The 24,446-nt window shown below is 51.6% G+C and overlaps 9 protein-coding genes across 9 annotated transcripts; 6 read left to right on the plus strand and 3 right to left on the minus strand.

Annotated features, from left to right (window-relative positions):
* Positions 1-317: 317 nt before the first annotated feature.
* On the plus strand, positions 318-1,263 carry HO133_001436 (uncharacterized protein; the record flags this gene model as incomplete). Its single annotated transcript, XM_037292366.1, has 3 exons — positions 318-461; positions 554-1,021; positions 1,081-1,263. 3 exons carry the CDS (start codon positions 318-320, stop codon positions 1,261-1,263), a joined length of 795 nt encoding a protein of 264 aa, XP_037151785.1.
* Positions 1,264-3,169: 1,906 nt separating this feature from the next.
* Positions 3,170-4,510, plus strand: HO133_001437 (uncharacterized protein; the record flags this gene model as incomplete). Its single annotated transcript, XM_037292367.1, has 1 exon — positions 3,170-4,510. The coding sequence occupies one exon, from the start codon at positions 3,170-3,172 to the stop codon at positions 4,508-4,510; it is 1,341 nt and encodes a 446-aa protein (XP_037151786.1).
* A 1,267-nt stretch (positions 4,511-5,777) lies between these two features.
* On the plus strand, positions 5,778-6,851 carry HO133_001438 (uncharacterized protein; the record flags this gene model as incomplete). The annotated part of the gene is made up of 1 exon (XM_037292368.1): positions 5,778-6,851. The coding sequence occupies one exon, from the start codon at positions 5,778-5,780 to the stop codon at positions 6,849-6,851; it is 1,074 nt and encodes a 357-aa protein (XP_037151787.1).
* Positions 6,852-7,615: 764 nt separating this feature from the next.
* Positions 7,616-10,349, minus strand: HO133_001439 (uncharacterized protein; the record flags this gene model as incomplete). The annotated part of the gene is made up of 4 exons (XM_037292369.1): positions 7,616-9,160; positions 9,210-9,856; positions 9,912-10,188; positions 10,281-10,349. 4 exons carry the CDS (start codon positions 10,347-10,349, stop codon positions 7,616-7,618), a joined length of 2,538 nt encoding a protein of 845 aa, XP_037151788.1.
* A 1,583-nt stretch (positions 10,350-11,932) lies between these two features.
* Positions 11,933-14,470, plus strand: HO133_001440 (uncharacterized protein; the record flags this gene model as incomplete). Its single annotated transcript, XM_037292370.1, has 3 exons — positions 11,933-12,650; positions 12,711-13,759; positions 13,814-14,470. 3 exons carry the CDS (start codon positions 11,933-11,935, stop codon positions 14,468-14,470), a joined length of 2,424 nt encoding a protein of 807 aa, XP_037151789.1.
* A 383-nt stretch (positions 14,471-14,853) lies between these two features.
* On the plus strand, positions 14,854-16,765 carry HO133_001441 (uncharacterized protein; the record flags this gene model as incomplete). The annotated part of the gene is made up of 4 exons (XM_037292371.1): positions 14,854-15,226; positions 15,276-15,314; positions 15,367-16,597; positions 16,654-16,765. 4 exons carry the CDS (start codon positions 14,854-14,856, stop codon positions 16,763-16,765), a joined length of 1,755 nt encoding a protein of 584 aa, XP_037151790.1.
* Positions 16,766-17,224: 459 nt separating this feature from the next.
* Positions 17,225-17,936, minus strand: HO133_001442 (uncharacterized protein; the record flags this gene model as incomplete). Its single annotated transcript, XM_037292372.1, has 2 exons — positions 17,225-17,592; positions 17,642-17,936. 2 exons carry the CDS (start codon positions 17,934-17,936, stop codon positions 17,225-17,227), a joined length of 663 nt encoding a protein of 220 aa, XP_037151791.1.
* A 38-nt stretch (positions 17,937-17,974) lies between these two features.
* On the minus strand, positions 17,975-19,246 carry HO133_001443 (uncharacterized protein; the record flags this gene model as incomplete). Its single annotated transcript, XM_037292373.1, has 1 exon — positions 17,975-19,246. One exon carries the CDS (start codon positions 19,244-19,246, stop codon positions 17,975-17,977), a length of 1,272 nt encoding a protein of 423 aa, XP_037151792.1.
* A 1,319-nt stretch (positions 19,247-20,565) lies between these two features.
* HO133_001444 (uncharacterized protein) lies at positions 20,566-21,144 on the plus strand (the record flags this gene model as incomplete). The annotated part of the gene is made up of 2 exons (XM_037292374.1): positions 20,566-20,705; positions 21,033-21,144. The coding sequence occupies 2 exons, from the start codon at positions 20,566-20,568 to the stop codon at positions 21,142-21,144; spliced, it is 252 nt and encodes an 83-aa protein (XP_037151793.1).
* Between the last annotated feature and the right edge of the window lie 3,302 nt (positions 21,145-24,446).

The following is a 24,446-nucleotide window of genomic DNA, read 5'->3' on the forward strand; positions in this document are numbered from 1 at the left end:
GTCCTAATGTCATCCCGGAGTTTATCCGGCCGATGACGATCGTTTTTAGCGGCATCGGCCGCCAACGCTCTCAAGCTCCCAACCTCATCATTTCTACAGATTACAGTTGACCATTGGCCCTTTTTGAGCGAGACAAAGGTCTCTTCCTGCGCATTTTCCTTGTCCTACCTCAACACAGCCTACCAGTTCCCGATTTGCCAGAATGGTCATCGCCAAAGCTTCCTCTCGTTGGACTTCGAGACTGTTCGCCCAATCTGCACGAGCTACTAGACCCTCTCGAACATGGCGACCGGTCCAACGACGTACATATGCTAGTGATGGAGGTCACTCTAGTCAACAATCCTCGATGCTGGCAGGAGACCTACCTTGGTATGCCCATGTCCCGTTCTGATGCCGCATCAGCATTTTTGCCAGCTACGATTCTCGAGCCTTTTCTTACCGAGGCATTGGAACTACTCAATGTATCCGAAACACGGGCAAAAGGCTGATCTCGAAGTACAGGGCCATCGCATCTATAGTTGTCACCGTACCATCAGTATATTACCTGATGCAGCCTCAAATTGAGAGGTTTCAACATCCTGAAAAGCACGGACACGGAGGACATGACGATCACGATGAGCACGGCGGAGAAGGTGAAGGCGGTGAGGAAGGCACTTCGAGTGAAGGTGGAGAGTCTGGAGAGGATCAAAGTGAAGGCGGCGAGCAAGAATCAAAAGAAGGCGAGGAAGATGAAGACAAATCCGACGACTCAGGTAGTGAGGGTGGAGAGAAGGATACTCCCAATACCTCAGATCATGAAGATTCAGAGAACACCATACACGAGAAGGAGGGAGGTCAAGATGTGGAAGGTGTACAGTTCAAGGGCGCTACTAGCGGTGGCACCAGAGAAAACGAGCAAGGCGACACACGAAAGCATATTCCAGATGCGAAGGGGTTCAATAAGAAGAGAATCGAGAGTCACTATGGTGGGAAAGAAGGCGAGGCTCAAGAGCCAGAACAGGACCCGAGTGACAAAGACATGGTATCAATTGCACCTTATGTGGCGCCTTCAGGATGGCCATTGTGCTAACATTAGATTAGGCTGCTCCATCCAAATCTGCTGGAGACATGGGCACACAATCGGGAAAGCAGGAAGGACTTTCAAACACCGACACCAAACACTCCACCAACATTGCCGAGGACCCTGAAAAGAGCACCAAAGGCGAAGGTATTAAAGCAAAACCCAGTAGGATAGCTAGCTGTTTGAATGCTAATGAGCCATAGGCGGTCCCGAGACAGCCAAGAGCAAAGGAACAGTGGACCCGCAAAGACCACAGCGCTGAGAAGGTCGATAATACCTCTTTCAGGAGGTTGAGAGCCCTTGCTGATCAACGTTCGTTAGGCTGAGAACAAAGAAGCGAGAGGTTCATGACCTTGCCACCAAGAGAAGAACTTCAGCTTCTTTACCAAGCGTGGATAGACTGTACATCACAAAAGCGATTGGCCTCTGGAACATCCGGAAGCAATGCTTACTGATTATCCTCGCCTTTCGCGGACGTTCCTGCGTGTGTTTCCCTGGTCAAGTAGGCCTTGCATTAAGAATGGAATTCCCATCAACATATCGAGCTACCATGCTGCTGCACGGTTTACATCCGCGTACGCACAGTCACGACGATATAGACTACGTATATAATGAAGCCTTGGACAGGATCACAATGCCTTACTGAGAGCATACTCTCGTCCGGTCACTGACGTTTCAGACATCTCCTATGCCTGAGCATAGAAGGTTCCAAGTTTGTCCGCCAGGATTCCAGCCTTCATGTTTCGTCACTTTTTTTCTACATCCTGAATATCTGTGAGCTAAGCCTTTTCGATCCATACCTATCATCGACTCTTAGCTTCCGTACATGCTCCACCTTCGGAAATACCTCGTTTGATTGGATCTCCCACTTCCACGAGTTCATGTCGTTGTGAACCCATTGTTGAATGATTTCGCTTTACCTGGTTCCTCAACATTGTAGTTCAGAAGCTTTACAGTGACATCCATGCCATTTGTGCTTCCCTGTGGTTACTTTCTGGTGGCCTGAAATCTGCAAGTCAAGCACAGCCGACGATTCCAACGCTGATCATGTGTTCCGTTGGGTGTCAGATCCCCCTGCTGATCAGACCCGTTGTTGAAGCGTTGAGTCTCACAATCCTTTTCTAGCAAACCCTCTTTCTGGGAGTTGGACATAGTATGAGGAAGCAGTGAAGCAGGGAAGTTGAAAACGCACATGATAAAATATACAATTATATTAGATCAGACGGCAAAGCTGCGTGCAAGTCACTTCCAAGTCACAGGCACAAGTGATGACCATTCGATCGCAATTGAGTCAACACTTGGTGCCGGTGGAGAGGTACTCAAAGGAGACACGGAACGGCCAAGTCAGATTCAAGGTCTCATTACTTTACTCGTACAATCCAGAAGTGAGTTCTTTGATAGAGCGAGGACACGAATAAATCCTTCCACTTAGCTGAATATCGGTTAATCTATTGGTGTCCTCACTCTATCAAAGAACTCACTTCTGGATTATACGAGTAGTCATTACGCAAGACCGAGGCTTTCCCGCCGCAGCCAAGCCACGGCGCTATTCTCGGCCTTGCCGGGCCGAAAAGCCAATCAAATAGCAGGAGCGTCAATCATGCCTTCTAGCGCACATCTGCATTTGCATCCAGTTCTCCGGACGTCTGGCCATGTGGGTAGCTGCAGGGCATGGAAAAGCTAACCTTTAAAGTTTAAAAATTCTTTCTCCGTCTGCAGTTGCTTCCAATCTCCGCAGATCACGGTGGCAATTGGCAACTGGCACCAAAGCCAACAGTATCCAACCTCCTAATTCCAACTACTGCTAATTGGCTCGGAACCACAAGAGATCCGATGACTATGATCCTTGCCTCAGATCCTGCAATCCTTTCCTCTCCACCCTCTCTCTTTCTCTCATCTACCACAACTGTTTCTCAACTCTCCGCACGTCCTTCGGCTCTGCCTGTACCCAACATTCATCATCCTGGAAGCTTGACGTCAACTTCCTGCCTTATTGATCATCGCACCGTCTCTGCTCTTCTTACTTTGGAGCTTCAGGTATTCAGATAGCGATCTGTAAATTCGATCGTCACAACATGCGGTCTTGATGATGTTCGATTGCCCTCCACCATGTCAATTCTCTTCTATAAACGCCCTGAATACGTCTTGCGACACAATGGACCTCTCGCAGAGTGCTCACGTAAGGGAGGGACCCCCCAGGATTGTAGCGCTGCTGCCATCCCCCCGGAGCTGTCCTTCGAGAACGTCATATGTAACAAGTGCTTGCCTCCATGCAGCTTGCAAGATTTCCTCGACTACCTCACCTACGTGACACGTGATGCCGAAAATCTCCAATTCTATCTTTGGATGGTGGACTATTTCCAGCGATTTCGCAATGCCCCCAAGTCAGAAAAAGAGCTCTCACCGCCGTGGAAAAATGGTCCCTCGCAATCCGCGTGCAGACCAAGCACCCAAATGTCAGTGAAGGGCTCGACTCCTCTCGTCGCAAAGGAGATCGATATGCACAGCGAGGACATTTCGAATGGCTCCACGTGGGAGGGGGATCAATCAGAGGGTTATGCAGATGATCATAGCCAGACACTGGATTCGGTGAAGTTTGGCATGTCGCCAATAAGCCCGCCGGTCAAGCACAGCCGTGAGAAGTTCGCTCCACAGCAGTGGCAGGTATCGCCTCAGAACCAGCCGTTTCGCTCCGAAATCAATAGGATCGTCAACCATTACATCGCTCCAGGCAGCCCACGAGAGCTGAACCTCTCTCACAACGATCGTGCTACCGTTCTCCAGGCTCTTGAGCACACCACCCACCCCTCGGCTCTTACATTAGTCAAGAGAATGCTCGATTCAACATTACGGAATCAGTCTCATCCGAACTTCGTCCGATGGTCCATCTGCAATGGTAACAGACAATGGACCGTCGCTCTCCGTGCCTTCGCCATCATGAACATTCTGATAGGATTTGCCATTGCCATAGCCCTCACCCTTTCGAAGTACTCGCGCTGGTGGCGTATCTTTGCTGCTTTCGAATGGTGGTTTGGTACCACCAATATCATAGCAGCCTCTCAAGGTCTTTGTGTCCTTCTGCACAGAATGCACACTCGGCAATACCACGCATGGGAAACGAAAGACTACACAAATGATGACGACGAAGCAATGCTCAAAGGCTTGGATATCAATTTCATAAACTACGAAAGCACCAAGTCGAAATGGCCGGTCAAGATGGAGGTGTTTGGGCCGGCGAATGACTACGGTGATGAACCTTGGGTGGACCATTATTCGCGGAAGGCCTGGTGGAGGAAATTGTTTGAGAGAAGGATCCCCGTGCAGGAGAATGGACTGAAAAGCATTCAAAATCGTATGATACGTCAGGCGGAGGCATGGGCGCTTCTGATTACTATTCCACTTACAGTCGCATTCGTGGCGATACCTAAAGGGAACTTATACCCTTCATGACGCCCAGTATTGACGCGAGAGCTGGGCTCTGACCGTGTCGTTCTTCATTTCCGCATCACACGGAGTCAATCGCGGTCATTTGTCTAAGGCGTCACAAGGATACCCATAGATCGAGGCATTTTGCACAGCATTAGCACTACGGCCAATACAGGACGAAATAATGCGAAATGACCATTCTGAAGGTGGCTGGACATATGTCAGCATAATACTAATCGACTTCGTTTCCACTCAGAGACACCCTGGGCACCATTCGGTTTTACTGTCATGCTGCCCTCGTCCAAGACCGCAATGGACCCCTTGTTCGATGTTGTTCCTCACTCCACGAGAAAGCTATTCTGCCCAGGACCGTAGCAGAGTCATCTAGCCAACTTTGGATATCCTCGAGACCTCAACCGAAGAAGCGAATGAAGTAGAAAGAACGGGATAGATAGGAGGTCAAGAGGACGGTTGGGAGAACAGATCGAGAGATTCTGGAGCATTCGTCGTAGCTGAGGGCGACGCATGTGGAAGGAATCCTTTAGAAACTTGTTCTGCGTTCTACATTCCTCGTTGACTGGGCGCTTGAGGCAGTGCACAGTAAAAGCAAGATAGAAATCCATGAGCGCTTGTGGTGATTGTGAATGCTCTCTAGATTAATCTACGTAGATTATCGTTAATAAAGATGATGGCACAGGTCCTTGACTCCTTCGATGTGTTTTACGGTATATGATTCCATACCAATTTCCAGGCGAGGCGACTGTAACCGAGCCTCCGAGCTGCGTACTCGTAATCTGGGCGCTTACTGTATCCCCATTGGTGCCATGTTCGTCATTGTGCTTGAAACTCTGCACCAACCAATTAGAAATCTCCGCACCCATCACTTCGGCGGCGCCGTCCCAAACGGTTTTGCCAAAGTCCCGTTGGCCCCAGAGCTGGGCGCCAGCGCGTATGCGACACAATAATGTCTCCGAATGGCGGCACTCTCCACGTAAGATTGTCATCACCCCTCTCTTTGCGACCGAACATACCTGCCATACACGACATACTTGACACAGACGCAATAGGACAGTTATTATGACCTCGACGCGCTCCAAGAGCAAGCTGCACGCATGAGTCAGACCCAATTGCTACAACTGGTCTACCGCAACATACCTACCTGCGGCACCCAAACCCCCTCTTCTGGGCTGAGAGCACCAATTTTGGACTTCTTGCGCTGGCGTCAAGACCGAGAGGACTGGGATCGCATAAGCCAGCATATACAGATTACTCATAGAACAGAGCTATCGCAATGGCCTCAGGCAACCAAAGATCCATGGCGCCAGCAGCGCGAGGAAACCAAGCAAGAGCAACCCCGCCGCTTCAGACAAGCAACAGTGACTCTAATCGCTACTCATTCATGGATACACCTGTCGAGATGCAGAGGCCCACCTTCCAACCATATCACCAATTCTCCAGTCCTACGAACTCTGTGATTGATGAGTCACCGATCAGCCCAGTGTCACCGACCAGAGGTCTGCCAGCCTACCAGCAGGGATCACAGGGAGCTATGACTTCGCCTATACCAGATCAGAAGGCGCAGGCGCAGAGTCCGCAGGAGATGCATCCGGCTTTCTTTGCACCATATAAAGAGGAACAACCAGCGCAGCAACAGGCGCAACAACCTCCGAGCATCGCTCCCTGCACAGAAGAGGCGCCAGCGCAACAGGCCCCACAGCCCCGAGTTGTTGCAGAGCCGCAGTCGCCGGGACCTATACCAATCAAGACACATGAAGCACCACCGCATTTTGCAGCGCCTCCGACCAGCAACAGCCCTCCGACCCAAAGTTCACCCGCTGCGCCAGAAACGAAGCGGGAAATCTACAATCCAGATTCCCTTTTTGGGCCGAATGGTGGATCGGAAACCCACCGTCCGGGCCAAGTCTCGCATCCGAATGCTGCAATAGACCCGCATTGGAGAACCGGCCTGTGCGAACCTGATACCGTGTGCTGCATGGGCATCATATGTCCCTGCATGGTCTACGGAAAGACCATGTACCGCCTATCTCGACGCGCGCAGAAACAAGATCCTACGGATATGCTAGGCTATGAGAGTTGCAATGGCTCTTGCGCGCTCATGTCTTTCGGATGTGGGTTTCAATCATTACTCGCAGCGATTCAACGGACCCGCATAAGGAAGCTATACCACCTCGAAGGCAGCTTCGGCACAGACTGTCTGAAAGCTTGCTGTTGTTGCTGCTGCGTCATCATGCAAGACGAGAGAGAAGTCCGTGAACGAGAGGAGCTTATACGGAGGCACGCCGGCCCGGCTACAGGGGCATACGTAGCTCCCGAGGGGATGACTTATGCACCGCCGCCTCGATGAAGTCAACGAGGGGATGCTGTCAAGACGGCCTTTGGTGATACTCTTTCTCCAAGCATGACGATACAGCCTCTCATAAACGCAATTGGATATACTGCAATGTCTTCAGCAAAAACCAAACCTTCCAGCGGAGTGAGCTTTTGGGATCATTCGCCCTTTCCTCCTGTCGGCGGCTCTGGAATCGCGTCCAGATGCATGATTCCACAAGTCTGTCCGGAAGCATTTGGTGACATCCGGAAAGTTTATCCAGAGCTACCGATTCGACCGACGAGCTCTAGCACAAAGAAACCAGTGTGGAACGTTGGCCGTTTTGAAGCCCACGTTTTGCATACGTCTGGAATGTCACAAGCCCTTATCCAACGGGCCTTGCCGCGGTGATAGTGGAGCTTGAAAAGCCCGGGATCGCTTCTCTGCTGTCAACAACGGCGATGCTGGGGGTTGGGGGGGGGGGGGGTGGTTTGATCAGTGGGCCTCAAGCTGTCGGAAGAACAGCAGGGAATGCACGGAGGAGGTTGGGAGCTCTACTGCGATGCGATGCTCACGATGGACAGGGTTCCGCAAGGTTCAGAGTCGGATTTCATTCTCGAACGATGGAGAAAGTATTGTTGTTGGGGCCATTGCATCTTTTGATGTGACAGCACATCCAAAGCTGTCCTCTACATGAAGAAAGCCTTACATCCAAACCAGGCTCTCTGACGGAGAGCTCCGTACGCTGTCCAAACTTAACCCCCGTGCACACTCTCATCGTCTATCCAAACCCTGTGATCTCATCGCCCGCTAGCCAACCTCGTCCTCGTACTGATGCCCAATCCCCCAGCCGCGACATCTCTAGGTTTCCCTTTCCCCGGCGTTCCCTTGCCTTTGGCTTTCCCATGACCCACGCCCATCTTCACATCCACTCTCTCCCTCCACGCTTTCACCGTCTCATCTTCATAGCCCAATTGCGTCATTTGCAATGGCGCCTCTTCGCGGTCCGGATCTTCTTGGTGCGCGCTCCAGATGGGTTTGATATCTGCTCCATTATTACCGTGAGTGTTCCTATTTTTGTCGAATTTGGTCGTGTTTGATGATTCGAGTGGGGTGCCAAGACCGTCGGTGTTCATCGTATCAACGCTGCTGGCGCGGGAGAGGTTGATGCTGTGGGATGAGAGATTGGATGGTGCCCGGCCGAGGAGCTGCCGCCGGCGGCGGTATAGGCGTGGCTGTTCTGACGAGGAAGACGCTGATGGTCCAGGGTTCGTGGAGGCGCGCTGGTGGTGAGCCAGGAGGGATGAGATGGCAGGTCCGAGGGAGGACGACGAGGTAGGATCCGGTTTCTGGGGTGACGGCATTTGCTCTGCGGATGCGGACGGTTGAGGTAGTTTCTCCGGTGAGGTGGATCGTTTGCTCTGAGAGGTGTTGGGGGAGATTTCGTGGAGAGGACCCGATGCGGGGCGTAAAGTATGCGAAGAATCATCGTCGATGTTGATGTGGGCTGTCATGGTAGTGTCGTTAGTCGTCTTCGTGTCTGGTAGTCTGATGTGATTGATGCCCGATGGTCTCGTGGTCGACCCGGGTTTCGGTTGAACGACATGAATCTGTTCACTGGAGCTGGGTGTGTCTTTCATTAGATGTTTGTTCTCTCCGTCAGATGGCAATGATAGCTTGGTGGGTGTTTTCGATATCATATCTGTTCTTTCTGAGCTCTTCTCACTCTTGCGAGATATGGCGGATTTGTCCTGGGGAATTGGAGCCTCCGCTCTTCTCGGTATTTGATTCGGATCTCGAAGTGGCTGGATGAGATACGGTCCAAATGGGATAGACTCGCCTCTTCGGATACAAACCCACAGCCACTCTGCTTTCACTGCGGGAATACCCCAGAGTTGGGCGTAGAGCAACTTTTCGTGTCCAGGGGTCATCGCATTGCACAATAGGACGGACGCTTTGGGAGTAAGGAATTCATCGTAAGTGGCGCCCATCAACTTGACGGCTTTAACCATGTGCGGCAGATCTATGCCCTGGAAACTAGTGGAGCAAATTGTGAAGTCTTCGAAGCCTGCAATGGGAAAGTGCCGGAAGGGTGTGTTCGTCACACTTGCTTGAGGCTCTTCAAATTGCTTTCGGTACAGGCACCTCTCAACCCACATATCTGTCACCAGCACTGGCTGATGTTCGTTCTCAGATATTGAGGGTGAGTCGGGGTCAGAGCTTGTATGGGGAATCAGAATATAGGCGTTTCTAGGGGCACCATCTTTGGGTGCGGGAGGTAATTGGGAAGCGTCGTCGATGATCTCGGCCCCATGTGAACGCAAGTGCTCCTCGAGTATGGCAGTCTAGCTAATTATCATCCCCAGACTGTATAAGGAATGGGATGTTGCATACCTTCTTTCCGTCAAAACCACGAAGCAAGAATGTCTTCGCACGGAACAGGCCTTCCTGTTGTGGAGCTTTGCATAGAGTGGACGACAGGTTGGCCACGGATTGGCTTCTTTCCAAAGCATGGTAGCCAGCAGCTATCTGGCCGCAAACGGACACCTTTGCTTGCGCAGCGTCTGGAGACTTGCGGTGATCAAGTGTCTCTCTCTGAGGTTCACCCCACGCGTTCGCCTTAATCTCTTCAACCTTAAGCTCTCCACCATTGATCTCGCTCCACAATCCATCATTGTGACTGCTCAGCCTCGCGCTCGCCGTCCTTCTCAGTTTCCTTGCGTTTGGCGGGATGATCTCCTCGTCTCGCGCTCGTTTCCCCAAGGAAGTTGTCGAAAAGGATTTCCGTATCCAAGCATTTCTGCCACGCTCTGAAGCTGGAAGCAGTAGATCGTATAGACCTTCTTCCAGGATCATGCCCCTCTCAAGACTCTGCTCCAACCATTCGACGGAAACCGTTTTGATACCCCACTGACCTGCGTAACCGTACTTTGCGCCTGATGCCACCTTCGCGATGAGATGTGTGACGTCCTTTGTAAGGTCTCCTCGGTAATCGCCGCCGTTGTCGTTGATGAGATCTTCTAGCCCCTTGCGGTATACCACTGTGGTGAGAGTCAGCTTTTGTAATTTCACCTAATGCGCAGTCTTCATACGTACAATCATCGAATCCAGTAACGCAAATCCTAAGCCCCATCAAAGTAGGCAGTCTGTGTGCAAGCTCAAGAGCGAGAGTATCGGTTTCCCCGCCCTCCATCCATGATGCTCGTACAGCGTCGACCCAGCTCGGTAAAAGGCATCTAACGTCAGGCCGTTCCTTTGCAACGAACTTGTACTTTGGGGTGTCAGTGTCGCCAACGATTAGGTGGGTCACGTCGGATGTGAGGTCGAATTTGTGAATGGCGCCCATCTGGGACGCGATTACCGCCAACTGTGACTATTTGAGAGATTGAAGTTATTAGCAAGAAAAGCAGCGACCCTCCCTCTTATGGCTGGTGATGCAGCTGCTGAGAGGTCAGATTCACTTACGCGCCTTTCTGGTTCAATGGATGTGCAGCATATGATAACCCCAAGCAGGGGCAATTGAGTGTCTGCCATATTTGCGAGTCCACATGGAGTAAAATCATTGCGTTCCCTGCATTGTCGTTGAAGTCGCAAGATATGCTGCTAGATTCTCATCATGGTGAAGCGGAGAAGCGCGTTGAAGCTCGACCGAAGTTTACGCGCGAAACGAAGTCACGTGCCAGATATTGCGCATGGCAATCTTACCACGAGTACGGTAGGTGTAGCTTGTTCTTCTACGGTACAATGAGTTTATACTTTTATTCCGACATGAATTGGCAAGGTGGGAATAAGTCCAACGTGCAGGATATCAGACAATGGGCATCCTTCGCCACTGCTATGGGACTGGTTGGTTTTCCGTGAGTCGACGGCCTGACGGAGGGCGTTGATGAGATCACCTCGATCATGCCCACAAAACACCCTTAGGGGTAACTACAGGTACCTACGGTACTTTAGATGCATAGAAAGAGCCCCTTTTAATCAAAGCTTGGTTGAAAGCTCGGCGACCTTCTGGCGATAAAGTATTCTAGAACTACCTACCTTACGCGTGGCCCACAATCACCAGATGATACTTGTACTATACTGCATTCTGCTGATCCTCCTTTACTCCTCTTGTCAGACTTGTTTATTTTTGTTTATTTCGTGCACTCGTATTTTGAAAGCTTGTTCTGCTGATACAAATCAGTTGGAGAAAGAATTGCGGGTAATACGTGGTTGGTAACGTACGGATAGACTGTATAATGGTTTGTATTCGTAGTAGAGAAGAGTGCGGGGTTCTTCTGCGTCGGATGCAGTGTTCTGCCAGTCATGTAAAGTAAAGCTTTATAAGTAGAGACTCCATCCTCTCTACCTAGTGTTCCATCAATCATAATCATCAATCATCAATCATCAACATCTGGATTAGAGTTGACTTTCTGCCCGTGGCTCCCGAAAGCCTTCGTCGGCTGTGACGGTCTGATCTGAGCATGTGAGTGACCTCACCGCAGCAAAGGCCAAAGTCATGCATTTCTATTTTCCCATAACAACTGCATGGAGGTAGCATCCCGACCTCTCCTTCTTAAAGATTCCTTCCTCCAAACTTCTTTCAATCGAGTGTAATATGATTCCAAGAGACAGCTGTGCCATTTAAATCTCTCGAATGTCATCAATGACACGCATCATCTAAAATCCTGGGATTTCTCTTCACCCTGCCGATGCCGAGAACCTGCTTTTCCCCATAGCTTCAAGTAACAGTCCCTAGCCATTCCTGCACTCCTCCTGCAATTCAACAACAAGACCGGAGCCTTGGATCCTCCCATGACAATTGCTTCCTTCCGCGTCAATCCGCCTTCGTCCAGAGTGTTCGCAGCCTTGAAACGCCTTTAAAGCAGATACCCGCCCCTGGAAAGAGCAGAGCCCGTGCATACCTGGACCTGTAGCGACTCGCACTTGCTGTGTATGCCCCTTGCCTGTAGGTCCGAGACATTCCGTACGTACAACAAATTTGTTCTTGCCCCCACATCCATCTCTTTTGGGAATTGGCATTCTCCCTGTTTTGCTTTCAATGGGTCTTCAAGTCCATTACCTTGATTCATTCTACAAGTGTATGCCTTCACCTTCACTGACTTGTGAGATTCGTCATGACAGGCTACCTAGAGCTCAAATCCCGCCGCGGCCGCCTTTATTATCGCCCTCCTAGCCATTGTGCCCAGATTGACGGACCTCCATTGAGCTACCTTCGGTCTCAAGCCTCCCGACACCAATTGTTTCAATTCTCGCGAATATCCACGGATTTTCGCGTATCCAATCCTAGCACAAAGCGCATTTGGGAAAGCTTTGCAGGGAATACTCTGGTCAAGTCAAAAGATCAAGCGAAACGGCTTTTGCATTCCTGGTCGTCACCTGCAACAAAGCCACTGTCATCCATATCTACTCGCCACCCTACTTCTACAAACCTGTTCAGTGGAGCAGCCATGACATCTGCTGACGAGGCCAGGAGGGGAAGTGTGAGACCTACCTCCACGGTAGGTGGACCGATCAGTGGAATGATTCATCGGCCTTCGCTTGTTCAAGATGTACGGAGGGACTCCGCGAACTCACTCTCTAGCAATGGCAGCAGTGTCGCTACCATACCCAATATGGGGATGGAGAAGCCGATAGCATCAGGTAACGGCGTTTCCCTATCAATCGCATTGGCGGAACCAGTCCTCTTTCTACAAGGGATGGACCAGTCCGAGTTGGGGAATCAGACAACGACAATGCTTAGAGGAACCTTTCACTTAAGGGTGTCGAAAAGTGCTAAAATCAAGACAATATCATTGGCTTTCCGAGGTCGAGCTGAAACAGAATGGCCAGAGGGTGAGGCTCCATGCACACTTATCTTGCATATACGGCATAGGTCTAATTGCGTAATTTTAGGTATTCCACCACGGAAGACCGAGTTCAAGGATAGGGAAAGCATCATGAACCATACATGGCCTTTTTTCAACGCACAATTTCAGACAGCAGAATACGGTTCCGGGGCAGATCATGTCAAACCACTCAAGGGCCCGTCAACAACAACCACTGAAATTGGTGTCACAGATTCCTCTCTTGAGACGCTTCATCGGAAGTCAGCGAACAACAATTTAAGCGCCAAGGACGCGAAGAAGCTGTCGTTAGCAGTCGTCCAGTCAAGAAGTTTTGGTAGAGACGACAGAGCCAATGGTGGCTCAAGTGTTGCCCAGAAGGGCTATCGCATGTTCACTCCCGGGGATTACAGCTACAATTTCGAGCTGCCTATCGACTCTCGCCTTCCAGAGACAATATCTGTCGATCTCGGTTCAGTCAAGTACGAATTAGAGGCCACTGTTGAAAGAGCTGGGGCTTTCAGAGCGAACCTTGTGGGGTCCAAAGAAGTCACCTTGATCCGCGCTCCAGCAGAAGGGTCTCTGGAGCAGGTTGAGCCTATTGCCATTTCGAGGAACTGGGAGGACCAGCTACACTACGACATTGTCATTTCTGGGAAATCGTTCCCACTCGGCTCTCAGGTGCCAATCGCTTTCAAGCTCACACCACTAGCAAAGGTTCAATGTCATCGTATCAAGGTCTTTGTGACCGAGAATATTCAGTATTACACTACCAACAAGCGGGTCCATCGACTAGAGCCAACGCGGAAAATCCAACTGTTTGAGAAAAGAGCAGACGCGCCCAGCAGCAGTGCCTACCCAGGCAGCTCAGTACGTATTACTGCCGGTGGTGGAGTGGCGTATGATGGACGAGCAGCTGCGGCAAGAGGTGATGAGAATGTCCCTCGGGACACCAACAACCTACTGGGCAACCTGGAAGGCGAGCACAATGTCGGCCCAACAGAGATGGAGTTTAACGTACAACTACCGAGCTGTCACAACATGAAGGAACGAGACAAGCTTTCGAGACTTAATTTTGATACTACCTACCACGGTATTCAGGTCCATCACTGGATCAAGGTTCGTCTCATAATATGTTGTTGAAACTTCTCCCACTGATTTTGACGTGTACAGATTGTCATGAGATTATCGAAGCCCGATGTTGCCGACCCCACAAAACGAAGGCATTTCGAAATCTCGATCGACTCGCCATTCCATATCCTGTCTTGTCGTGCCACCCAAGCGAACATTGCTCTTCCCGCCTACACTTCGCCAGAATCAACTACATTACTTACAGAGCATTCTTCGTGTGGGTGTCCTGGTGCCCCAAGGCGCCGAAACTCTCCTTCGTCACTCCTACCATCCCTCAATAGTCTTCGCCAAGAAGGCAACAATGACTCCTCCTCAAGCGTCAACAGCGCTCCTGCACCAGCCAGCTTGACTAGACCTCAAGCGGCACATGTGCACGATCCCAATTCGGGTCAGATCAGACCGATGCATCTACTGCGCAACCCTTCGTTTAACCCACCTCCTTTCGAAGATGACGATCCACCGCCGCCATTAATGACCCCACCGCCAAACTATGAGACCCTTGTCGATGGCGACCCAAGAAGTGGGTTGGCAGACTACTTTTCGCGGTTGGCGGACGAGGTTGGCGAGGATGAAGACCGGTCGGGTACTTTATCGCCTGGGACGAGGATGGAGCTGCCTCTCACCCCGGGTGGGCGGATCAATAGGAGCATGGACGAGCGGCGAACCTGGTTGCCTTTAGGGCAGCCATTCACCCAATGACCCGCAATGAACAGCATGAACTCGATGAATGAATGCATTTCTGAATATGGAGGACATGGCTTGGGTAGCCAAGGAGTATATGAAGTATGGCGTACATGTTAAAGCAATGGGAAGATAGAATTCTTGTGGCATTTTTTCAGCGGTTTGTATATCGAAGGAACATTCCACTGTCGATATATGTATAGGTAGCATTCTTATAGCACAAAACTTTTACAATAGCCCGATTCGGCTGCGGAACTGTTTTTGGACTGACATGAGATTTCACCGAGGCGTACTTTATCTTATCTCTGCAAAATCCATAGGGCTGAATCCAAGCTGGAAAAAAAGCTCCCCTTGCAAAGCAATTTCTTCTCAGCTTGTTTCCCCTTCCTTCACCACCCTTCATGGCGACAAATCCAGCCATGAGGCCTCTACTGAGGCTAATCCACCAGAAAGGAGCTTCAACATTTGCTATAACAGCTCGGCGTAGCCTGACCACTCGCTCCACCACCCTGCATCAGTCACGCGCTCTAATCAGATCATCCATCTCACAGTGCCGGAGGTCATCATTACAGCAGTCCTTCAGAAGATCATATGCCGACACGAAACCGCAAAAGTACTTCAGAAGAAGCAGGATAACTCTAAGATGGTTATGGAGGGCAGTCTACCTGGGAGCGATTGGCAGCGTTGGATATCTGGGCTACACTATCTACCTGCTACGGACGCCTTCAGAGCAGCTCGAGGCCGATCCTACGAAGAAAACTTTAGTCATTCTAGGTATGGTTTATCAATAGGAGGGTGGGTCATAGCCATTGACGAGTTTAAGGCACTGGATGGGGCGCCGTATCTCTGCTCAAAAACATAGGCATGTCCCCCCCGACTTCGCCTATCTATCCAATTCTAACGCTACATGACAGACACTGAGAACTACAATGTCATCGTCATCTCCCCGCGAAACTATTTCCTCTTCACCCCCTTACTCCCATCGTGTACGACCGGAACCATAGAGCATCGATCCATCATGGAGCCAATCCGGAACATACTGCGGCACAAGCAAGCTACGGTCAAATACTACGAAGCTGAAGCTACCAAGGTCGACTATGCAAAAAAAGTCGTTTACATAAACGATGAGTCTGAGATCAAGGGTGACGTGATGTCCACAGAAGTGCCATTCGATATGCTAGTTGTTGGGGTGGGTGCGGAAAATGCTACCTTCGGTATACCAGGCGTCAGGGAACATTCATGCTTTCTGAAAGAAGTCGGCGATGCGCAGCAGATCCGCAAGAGGATCATGGACTGTGTTGAGACTGCCAGCTTCAAAGACCAATCACCTGAGGAGCGAAAACGCCTGCTACATATGGTTGTTGTGGGAGGCGGCCCAACAGGCGTCGAATTTGCTGGGGAATTGCAAGACTTCTTTGAGCAAGATCTTAAGAAATGGGTTCCCGAGATCGTCGATAACTTTCACGTCACCCTAGTCGAAGCCCTGCCTAACGTCCTTCCTATGTTCTCCAAGCAGCTGATCGATTATACCGAGAAGTCCTTCAAGGAGGAATCCATCACAATCCGCACTAAGACCATGGTCAAGAATGTCACCGACAAGACCATTGAAGCCGAATATACCAAGCCCGATGGCACAAAAGAGAAGGAGATCATGCCGTATGGTTTGCTGGTGTGGGCTACTGGCAATGCACTTCGCCCTGTTGTCAAAGATCTCATGTCCCAGATCCCGGCGCAGAAGGACTCACGCCGTGGCCTCGCAGTGAACGAATATCTTGTTGTCAACGGAACCGAGAACGTCTGGGCTGTCGGCGACTGCGCCATCGCTAATTACGCTCCCACCGCCCAAGTCGCCTCCCAAGAAGGAGCCTTCCTAGCCCGCCTCTTCAACTCCCTCGCCAAAACCGACACCATCAACAATGAGCTTGCAAGCTTATCTGAAGCGCAAGCCAAGGCTTCCGGGGACCAACGCACACAGATCTTCGACCAGATCAAAACGCTGCAGAAATCATTGAGACGCGTGAAACAGATTGGGCCGTTTGAGTACAGTCACCAGGGCAGTCTGGCGTACATTGGGCACGACAAGGCGGTAGCGGATATCAGCTGGTTGAGTGGGAACTTTGCGAGCGGTGGAACAATCACTTACTGGTGAGTCCTGGAATCCCAATCCCCTGGGCCTTTACTGTTACTGACCATATCTGAAGGTTCTGGAAAAGTGCCTACGTGAACATGTGCTTTAGCTGGAGAAACCGACTGCTAGTCTGCGTGGACTGGGTCAAGTCGTCTCTTTTCGGTAGAGACGTCAGTAGGGAATGAGAGGGAGGTTGAAGACAGGCTTCGGTGGCGGATGATTCTTCTTTCATGTTCTCGATACACTGTACTTTGAGACCTTGCTCCGGTCCCCGAGCCGTTGATGGACGAACCATCACATAGACTCTTCTTCTCTCTAGCGTTGTAATGCAGCACACCTTCTACTCGTTGAACGATTTCATCAGAGCCAACGAGCAGACACGCAAAAACAGAATCATCCCCAACACTCCAAGAACATCCAACGAACGGTCTCGGTTCGAAAATCACCTCCTTCCCAAGCCGCAGAACCCCATCTCCGTAACAGCGCCAGCTGCCCCGTTTCAAAGATCTCGACCGCCCCGACCCTCCCCTCTCGGAGAGCGTCAGTAAGGTACATAGCCTCGTCCCAGCGACTTTCCGCCCGCCTCCCGCGCAGTCGGTCGTAGAAGCGGCATCCGTGCTCTGTCGTGACGCATCGCCTCCGATCTACGCGGCCCCGGGGTCCTGCTCCGTACGGTTGCGGAACAGAAAGGGGCCTGGCTTCGGGGGATCTTGACGGCCTGTCTGTCTGTCTGTCTTTGTGTATGTAGAAAGGAAGGACTGCGGACTACCGCTCTGAGCGGCGGCTTTGCGGTAGTGTTGTTGGGATCGGACGGGTTGTCTTTCACGCGTTGGAGGAAGGAAGTGTGTCCATACGGAAGGATTGGCGTACCTGCGACCCAGATTCGGATCACCGGTCTTGGGGTCCATTTCCACATCTTTCGCTCTCTCTCTCTCTCTCTCCCTCCTGTCGGTTCTCCTCGCAGACAATTCTCTCCCTGCGCTCCATCGATCGCCGCCGCCACCATGTGCCACTATTCCCGTACCATATACCAACACGAAGCCTGCGGTTGGACGACCGACACGGTGCTAGTGTTCTGCGAACAGACGCTGGAGACAAGAAAGTAGCGTGCGAGGGTCCACAGACGGTTGTGAGAGAGCCGATGTATTGTGCTCCGTTCTGCCCTCTGCAGCCCGTCATCAACTTTATGGCCGGGCACGGTTTGTAGGGTGCTGGAGCCGAGGGTGAAGGGGTGGTGGAAGGGGGATGGTGACGGGTCGGGGTTTTTTCCTTGGACGAGCAGGCTCGGAAGGAGAGCGCTATCGCTGGACGGTATCGTTGAGAGACGGGAAATATGGATGCTTGGGACACACTCATGTAATGGGACTAATCGCCTTACGCTGATTCCCTACCGATCAAGCACCATCCTGGCCCCTGATCATGTCCCTGTTCAGCGTGATCTTCTTGAGTATCTCCCCAGCCCCTTTCTCCACCAACTCTTGTGCCATCCGCCACCCACACTCCTCCGCCTCTGCATCAGAGCTGACATAATGCCGCCTCGTCCCTTCAACGCACTCTTTCCCATCCAGGCTGACGACCATGGCTCGCATGATCAATATACCGCCATACCCTTTTCGTTCGGGGTCAGGACCTTCGGGAAGGGCGTCATCTTGTTCGTAACCGTTGTGGTGTTTATCCGCCTGCTCAACCACTGCGTCTGTTCCCCTACCGTCCCCTTCCTGCAGTCCCCCTTCCTGCAGTCCCCCTTCCTCCCAAACACACTCCACGCCCACCGGAACCGAGCAGCCGCCTTCGAGCACCCGGAGCAGGGACCGTTCCCCTACACACTCCCACCTCACCCTCCTCCCCGCCTTCCCTACCCTCTCCTCCGCCTCCGCCAAGATGCCTTCGATCCACTCATCGCCTTCCCTCCACTCCACACCGATCGCACCCTGCCCAACCGCATACAGAACCCCCTCCTCGCTCCCCAGCCAGCCGCTGATCCTTTCCCCCATGCCCAGCCTCTGCACGCCGGCACCGGCGAGGACGAGGGCGTCGAATCCTCCAGCGGCGTCGTCGAGCTTGCGGATCCGGGTGCCCACGTTTCCCCGCACGTCTTTGATCACGAGATGAGGGTACGTCCTCCGGATCATCGCCGCCCGCCGCACCGAGCACGTGCCCACCACCCCTCCCTCCCGCAAGTCGCCCAACCCCCTCCACCCCTCCCCCCGCCTCGCCGCGCTCATCACCACGGCATCCCGGGCCTCCTCCCTCGCGCCCACGGCGGCGCACACGCACCCCGGGGGTAGCTTCGTGGGCACGTCCTTCAGCGAGTGTACGATCACGTCCACCCGCCGCTCCCGCAGCTCCTGTTCCAGATCCTCCGTCCATAACGATTTCCCGGTCGAGGCTAGAGTGTGGAGGTCTGTCGATTTGTTCGTGTCGCCGAGAGATGTAGACGTTGGGTGTGTGGTGGTCGAGAGGGTTGGGTGGGAGGTCCGGAGGAGGTCGGTGAAGAGTGCCACTTGCGCGAGGGCGAGGGCGGAGGAGCGAGTTCCTATGCGGAGGGTTCGGGGGGTGGAGGTGGGGGATGCGGGATGGGTGGATGTGGAGCCGGAGGGGGATGCGCGGGGGTGGGAAGAGGTGGTTGAGGGGTGATTCGTGCTGGTGCGAGGGAGGTCGGCCATTGTTGTGTGTGAAGGTCGTGGAGAGGATATATGGGTGAAGGTGGTGGGTGAGTTGAGTTGTGCTACCTCATGCGGTCGTGGCAATTCGAGGGCAAGACGCTACTCGGTTGAAAAGTTGTTTTAGAAAGCGGAGGTAGGATTGAGCAGCAGAAACGGCGTTAGATATGTATTTTCCTTTGAAGTAGAAGTGTAGGCAGATTACTGAAGCGGTGTCGGTTGTCAAGTACGTTGCTTACGCACACTAGGCCTACTCTTGTACTCGATGTCCTGTTGAGTAAGGTTGAGTAGTTCGAAAATACTCGCGGCTTCTTGAGCTCTCTCTACATGGCCTACTGTATTATTCCCTATGCATTGGTGGAGGAGACTCGCCCTCTGACCTTTGCCTTTGACTTCAACTCAGCATAGGATTCGTGTTTTTCAGTCATTAATTTCTATTGCTGCCAGTGTTTTCAAAGCCAACCATCGTAGGTTGTAAAAACGTTCAAGACAGACAGTATATAAAGTAGGCTTTGAAGCAATCCACCCCATTCAAAGACTGTAGTGTGATATTCTGAGAAAGGTGTCCGAAAAAGAATCGAAGTCTTCTCTTTAGCTCACAAATCAATCTTGAAGCACACAATTCCTGCTGGCATTTGGAAAGCCGCTGTCCATTCTACATTCACTTCTGCATTCAGACGAGAACCTGACCTTGTTAGCAGATTACCTGCCCTGTTCAATAGCCTTCATTTCTTCACCTCTCATATTGTTCAGCATATTCCGTCATCAACAATCACCGACTACTACACCCAGACGATTGAATTAAGCAACCACTACGAGCAAAAACATGCAAAAGAAGATGAATGCCGAGTGCGGTGCTTCTGGGCCGGCTGGCATCATTGTAGTCGGCGATCATTCAAAGTGAGCTGAACCGGCGTCACCATGAAGCACTTCAAACATTGATACAGGATGATGGAAGCCGCAAAGACGAACCCATATCTTGCAAAGCTCATGCCAAAAATGCTCGTCAGCGATAGCAAGAAGTGAGTCTTCTGCGATTTCTTGTAGAGCCATAGCTGTACTGACGGAACGAAGACGGGCTTATGCAGGCTCTTCTGAGCCCAAAAACAAGGCAGAAAGTATGCAAAGCAGGGACAACTTGTGAGCTATTTCAAGCTGATTCAGGAAAGTGTACGAGAACCGGAAGCAAGCTATGAAGTTAGAGGGGGACAAGAGATAAGGAAACCGGATCTGGGAGGTTGTTTGAGGTCGTCGTCATTAAGGATAAGTAGACTAGGCCACTGCAAAAATGGATCGAGATCAGCGCCGTCAGGGACGCGAAGATGGCAACTTTTCAAAAGAAAGTTCCTAATGGGCGACTCAAAGGTAAAGCTAGAAGGGAAGCCGGACTTCATGAAATGCCTCCAGCCACTGCGTCTTCCGCCTACACCAAGCCAACCGAAACTGAGGAGGAAGCCCGGACGTCTGGTTGAGCCAAAGCCGAGACCCAGGGCAGTCAAGCGAAGTCAGACCATCAAAATCCAGCTCTAATGCTTGCTGACATCTTTTAAACACGACAAAGGCTGTCTCTCCTCCAAGAGAAGTAGGTCCGAAGAGCACGAGCACTGTCGGCCCTGATGGAGTTACAAACCCCAATTTACGTCGAGCTCGGCTGGTTAACATAAGCCTGGCCAAGGTCCGTGCCGAAGCAGCTCTTGGAAGGGGGTTCGTTCCATACTACCTTGGCCGTGAATGCTCATTAACAGCAGACAGTGCCTACAATGGCGCTGACAGGAAAAAATGAGGAAAGGTCGTCAGATGACAAGGGCCTGGTGCATCTCGATGTTGCTACGACATCTGCAGCGACAATGATCGCAGAGAAACTCAAAGAAGCTGTCGACGCTGAATCCGTTGACGCGTGAGCACTTTGGCTTCATCAAAGTCAATACCGTCGAGGAGCAAACAATTCTCCTTGGTTTGTACCAGGGGCTCCTGATTCACCTCCCCAACCCGCCATGCACGGAGACCGTTCAAGGTTGGCAGGAGAAGACTAAGATAGCTGGAGGCATCTATGATTCACACCAGAGCCAGCATGGACGCGGCTGGTACTTCAACTGGTGCAAGTACCACCAGCACTTCGTCGACCAGACGTACGTTGATCCGCATAACGGAATGGATTGTCCTTCAGTGGAAGAGCGTCCGGACTCATCATTATCCTGGAATAGCTATGGCCATCGAGTATGATGGAGGACAAGGTCCGGGCATGAGCAATCATCTGTGATTTCCAAGCAGCACAACCGTGGTGTACCTAGCTCTTAGACTTCGCTAGACCGCATGCTGCTCACACGAAAGTCTACGACTAGGGTTTAATTGATTTTGCATGATGCCGTGGTCATTGTGACCTTCGTAATCATTGGTCTTGCCGCCACTGATGAGAACTAACATACCTAGCTGAGACACGATGCGAAAGCCTAGCGTGGATGCGGGTCGAGGCTCTTCTTGTTGCGCAGCGCGAGGCAATTGCAAACAAATTGACAGGAGAGCCGAGAGCTTCTAACCAACACATGAAGCCGACTTTGCAACAATGCGGCAACCTTGACGATAGTGCGAGGAAAAAGCGATGCGTTCGTACGGCAAGCTGCGGATTTATTTGTGATGGTGAGACCAGAGAAGCGGCCGGTCTCGCGAGGCAAAGCGAAACGCGTGTTGCAACTACATTACCCACGCCGATGAACACTCACAGTCATGTTGGTTTGCATTGCATTGATTTGCGTTTGCATTGCATCATTCGCGCTGGAAAAGCATCCTTCTTGCGAGATTCGGACTGACCGCCATGTTAGGATCGAGTTGACGCGAGTCCGTTCTCCATCCAGCAGGAGCAGGCTGTCCCCGCCCGGCAAAGATCCGAGACATGGCAGAAACTTTGATCTCCTTTCATCCATTCTTGGCTGCCATACTTCCGGAGTCCGCAGTTGGTTGTCGAGGATAGGACGGTGTGTGGTCGTATGGCTCCGTAACTTGCACCGACTAGTCCTGGTGTCGTGTACTCCGTACTCCGTATAGCAGGATCAGGATCAGGATCAGGGTATGTGGAAGCGCACCTCTTGTTTGCCTATCCTATCTGTGCTGGTGATCATAGATTCATCCGTTTGGGCAGACGTTGCAAACGCAGGCTGCGGAAATCATCGAGGAATTGTTGGACCGAGGTGGGCCTCGGACATTTGAACCCCACGGGCTGGCGCGCCGCTGGTCTCCCCATTGGTTTTTGTACGGAGTACATGAGACTTGGATATCCTCCGACATCATCATCAGCATGACGCCTGTCAGCCTACATTATGATTGTCGTGGCGCCTCCCTGCATGATAGATTATTGCTTCTGCCTGAAATGTGACTGTGAATGTGTGTGTAGAGTATGTGTATGTGGTTCCAGAGGAAGCACTAAGCGATACGCTGCAAGTGGAGTTGTCGATAGTGCATTATTGCGCAGCAGGGAACCTGTAGCCTGTGAAGTCTGGTTGATGAAGTGACGGAAGATTTTCGATACTTGGTGTATTTACGGTGTACGGTGTACGGTGTACGGGATCATCATACCTAATGTAAGTAAGCAAAGACAAAAATCACAGATTTCTTTTCTTGGCGGGCAGGGGAGCTTTACTTCTTGAGGTAATGATGCACATCTCTGGGGGCCAAGCTTGTCCCGCAAGCGCTTTTTCCTAAGCGGCAAAGATGAGGGGCTCGATTCATCGAGGGGCAATTTTGGCACCAGGGAATTTTAGGACTTTCAGGACTGTGCAGCCTTGCAGCATGCACCCGGCCGACTTGGAGACCCCCCCCCATAGCCTACTTTACTCTAGCCCCAGCCTCTTCCCCCCTTTCAACACCAATCAATTACAATTCACCTCCACATTATTTACACCTGTCCTTGTCCCTCAACCCCTCAGCAGAGCGATAAAGCGCACATTCCTACCGACGGTACTCTAAATTTTCAATCAATCTCACTCACCGCACTAGTCAGCGGTACTTTTCGCAAGAGTGGGAAACTCTGCAGGTTTTGGCCTCGCCCGAACACCACCAGATCCGACCGCCCGCGGAAAGAAGAAGAAGGAAAAAACCATAGTTAGAGAAAAAAAAAAAAAAAAAAACATACCCGAGGCCAGCGTAGCCTTTCGTATCGCAGTCGGACCTTTCGGCTTTTCTCGTGACTGCCTCGATTAATGCAATTCATCATCGGTCTGAGCCATCTTCCAGCTGACCCAGGGATCATCATCCACGCATGCCCCTCTTGGCCTTCGCAAAAGAAAATGATCATCCCTGGCACGCCTGGAACTTGGGAACATGCTGTCGTGGCCTCAATCGTTCTTCGCCTTCTTTTAGCCTCGTACCATCCAACTTTGTTCCGCAACTCCATCACCCATGATACACTTTGATTGGGGCCTAGATGGACGGGCGTTTACTGATTGCAAGGCCACTGCCGCTGAGACGTCCCACCTTCCCTGCTCTTCCGATTAGTCTGCTTGCAGTATCGCCGTCGGCTGCATCGGTTTCGGTGCACTTCTTCTCCCTTCGTCGGTACAGCACATCCAGGACGGAGACAGCAGATTGATGATGACGACCCCCTTCCCCCCCTCCAAAAGCGACACGCCTCTCGTCACGAGTGACATGTAGGATCAAGTCAGCTTGTAACAAACAGGCTAACACTCGTCGCTTCTTGACACCTCATCTAAACGTCTTCCCATCCATGTTTGTATCATCACGGCCCCAATTGACACAACAGGACCGTTGATCCCTAGTTCCTTCGGCTGGCACTTGCTTACTGCAGTGTGCTTCGGATTTCCAACAGCCTAGCGTATTATTGATCTCCACCGCCGCTCTTTATTGCTGCGCCAGGGAGGATTGCGAGTTTGTCAAACGTCGCATGCCACATGGTAGGCTTTGTTGTTCGTAGAGTAACACCGCTCGTGCATACGAGACTTTTGAGTTGTGCCGAACGAGGACCGCTCAGATGATGGGGCTTGGCCACAGATGCGTGGTATTCTCGGCAGCATGAGGCAGCATAAGTTTATTAGCTTCAGAACCAACCAAAGTCTTTGGTAAGACATTTGCTTGAGACAAAGACCCGATGACCGCCACCGGCATGAAGTCAGTTAGCCAGAGTAGTATATTTTAGTGGATCGAATTATTTCGACGGCATGAGGTGCTTTTCTCTCTACTATCTTGATTTTTT

This window comes from Letharia lupina (assembly GCF_014066315.1).
Source record: "Letharia lupina isolate WasteWater1 chromosome Unknown contig_12, whole genome shotgun sequence".
Taxonomy (NCBI): Eukaryota; Fungi; Ascomycota; class Lecanoromycetes; order Lecanorales; family Parmeliaceae; genus Letharia; species Letharia lupina.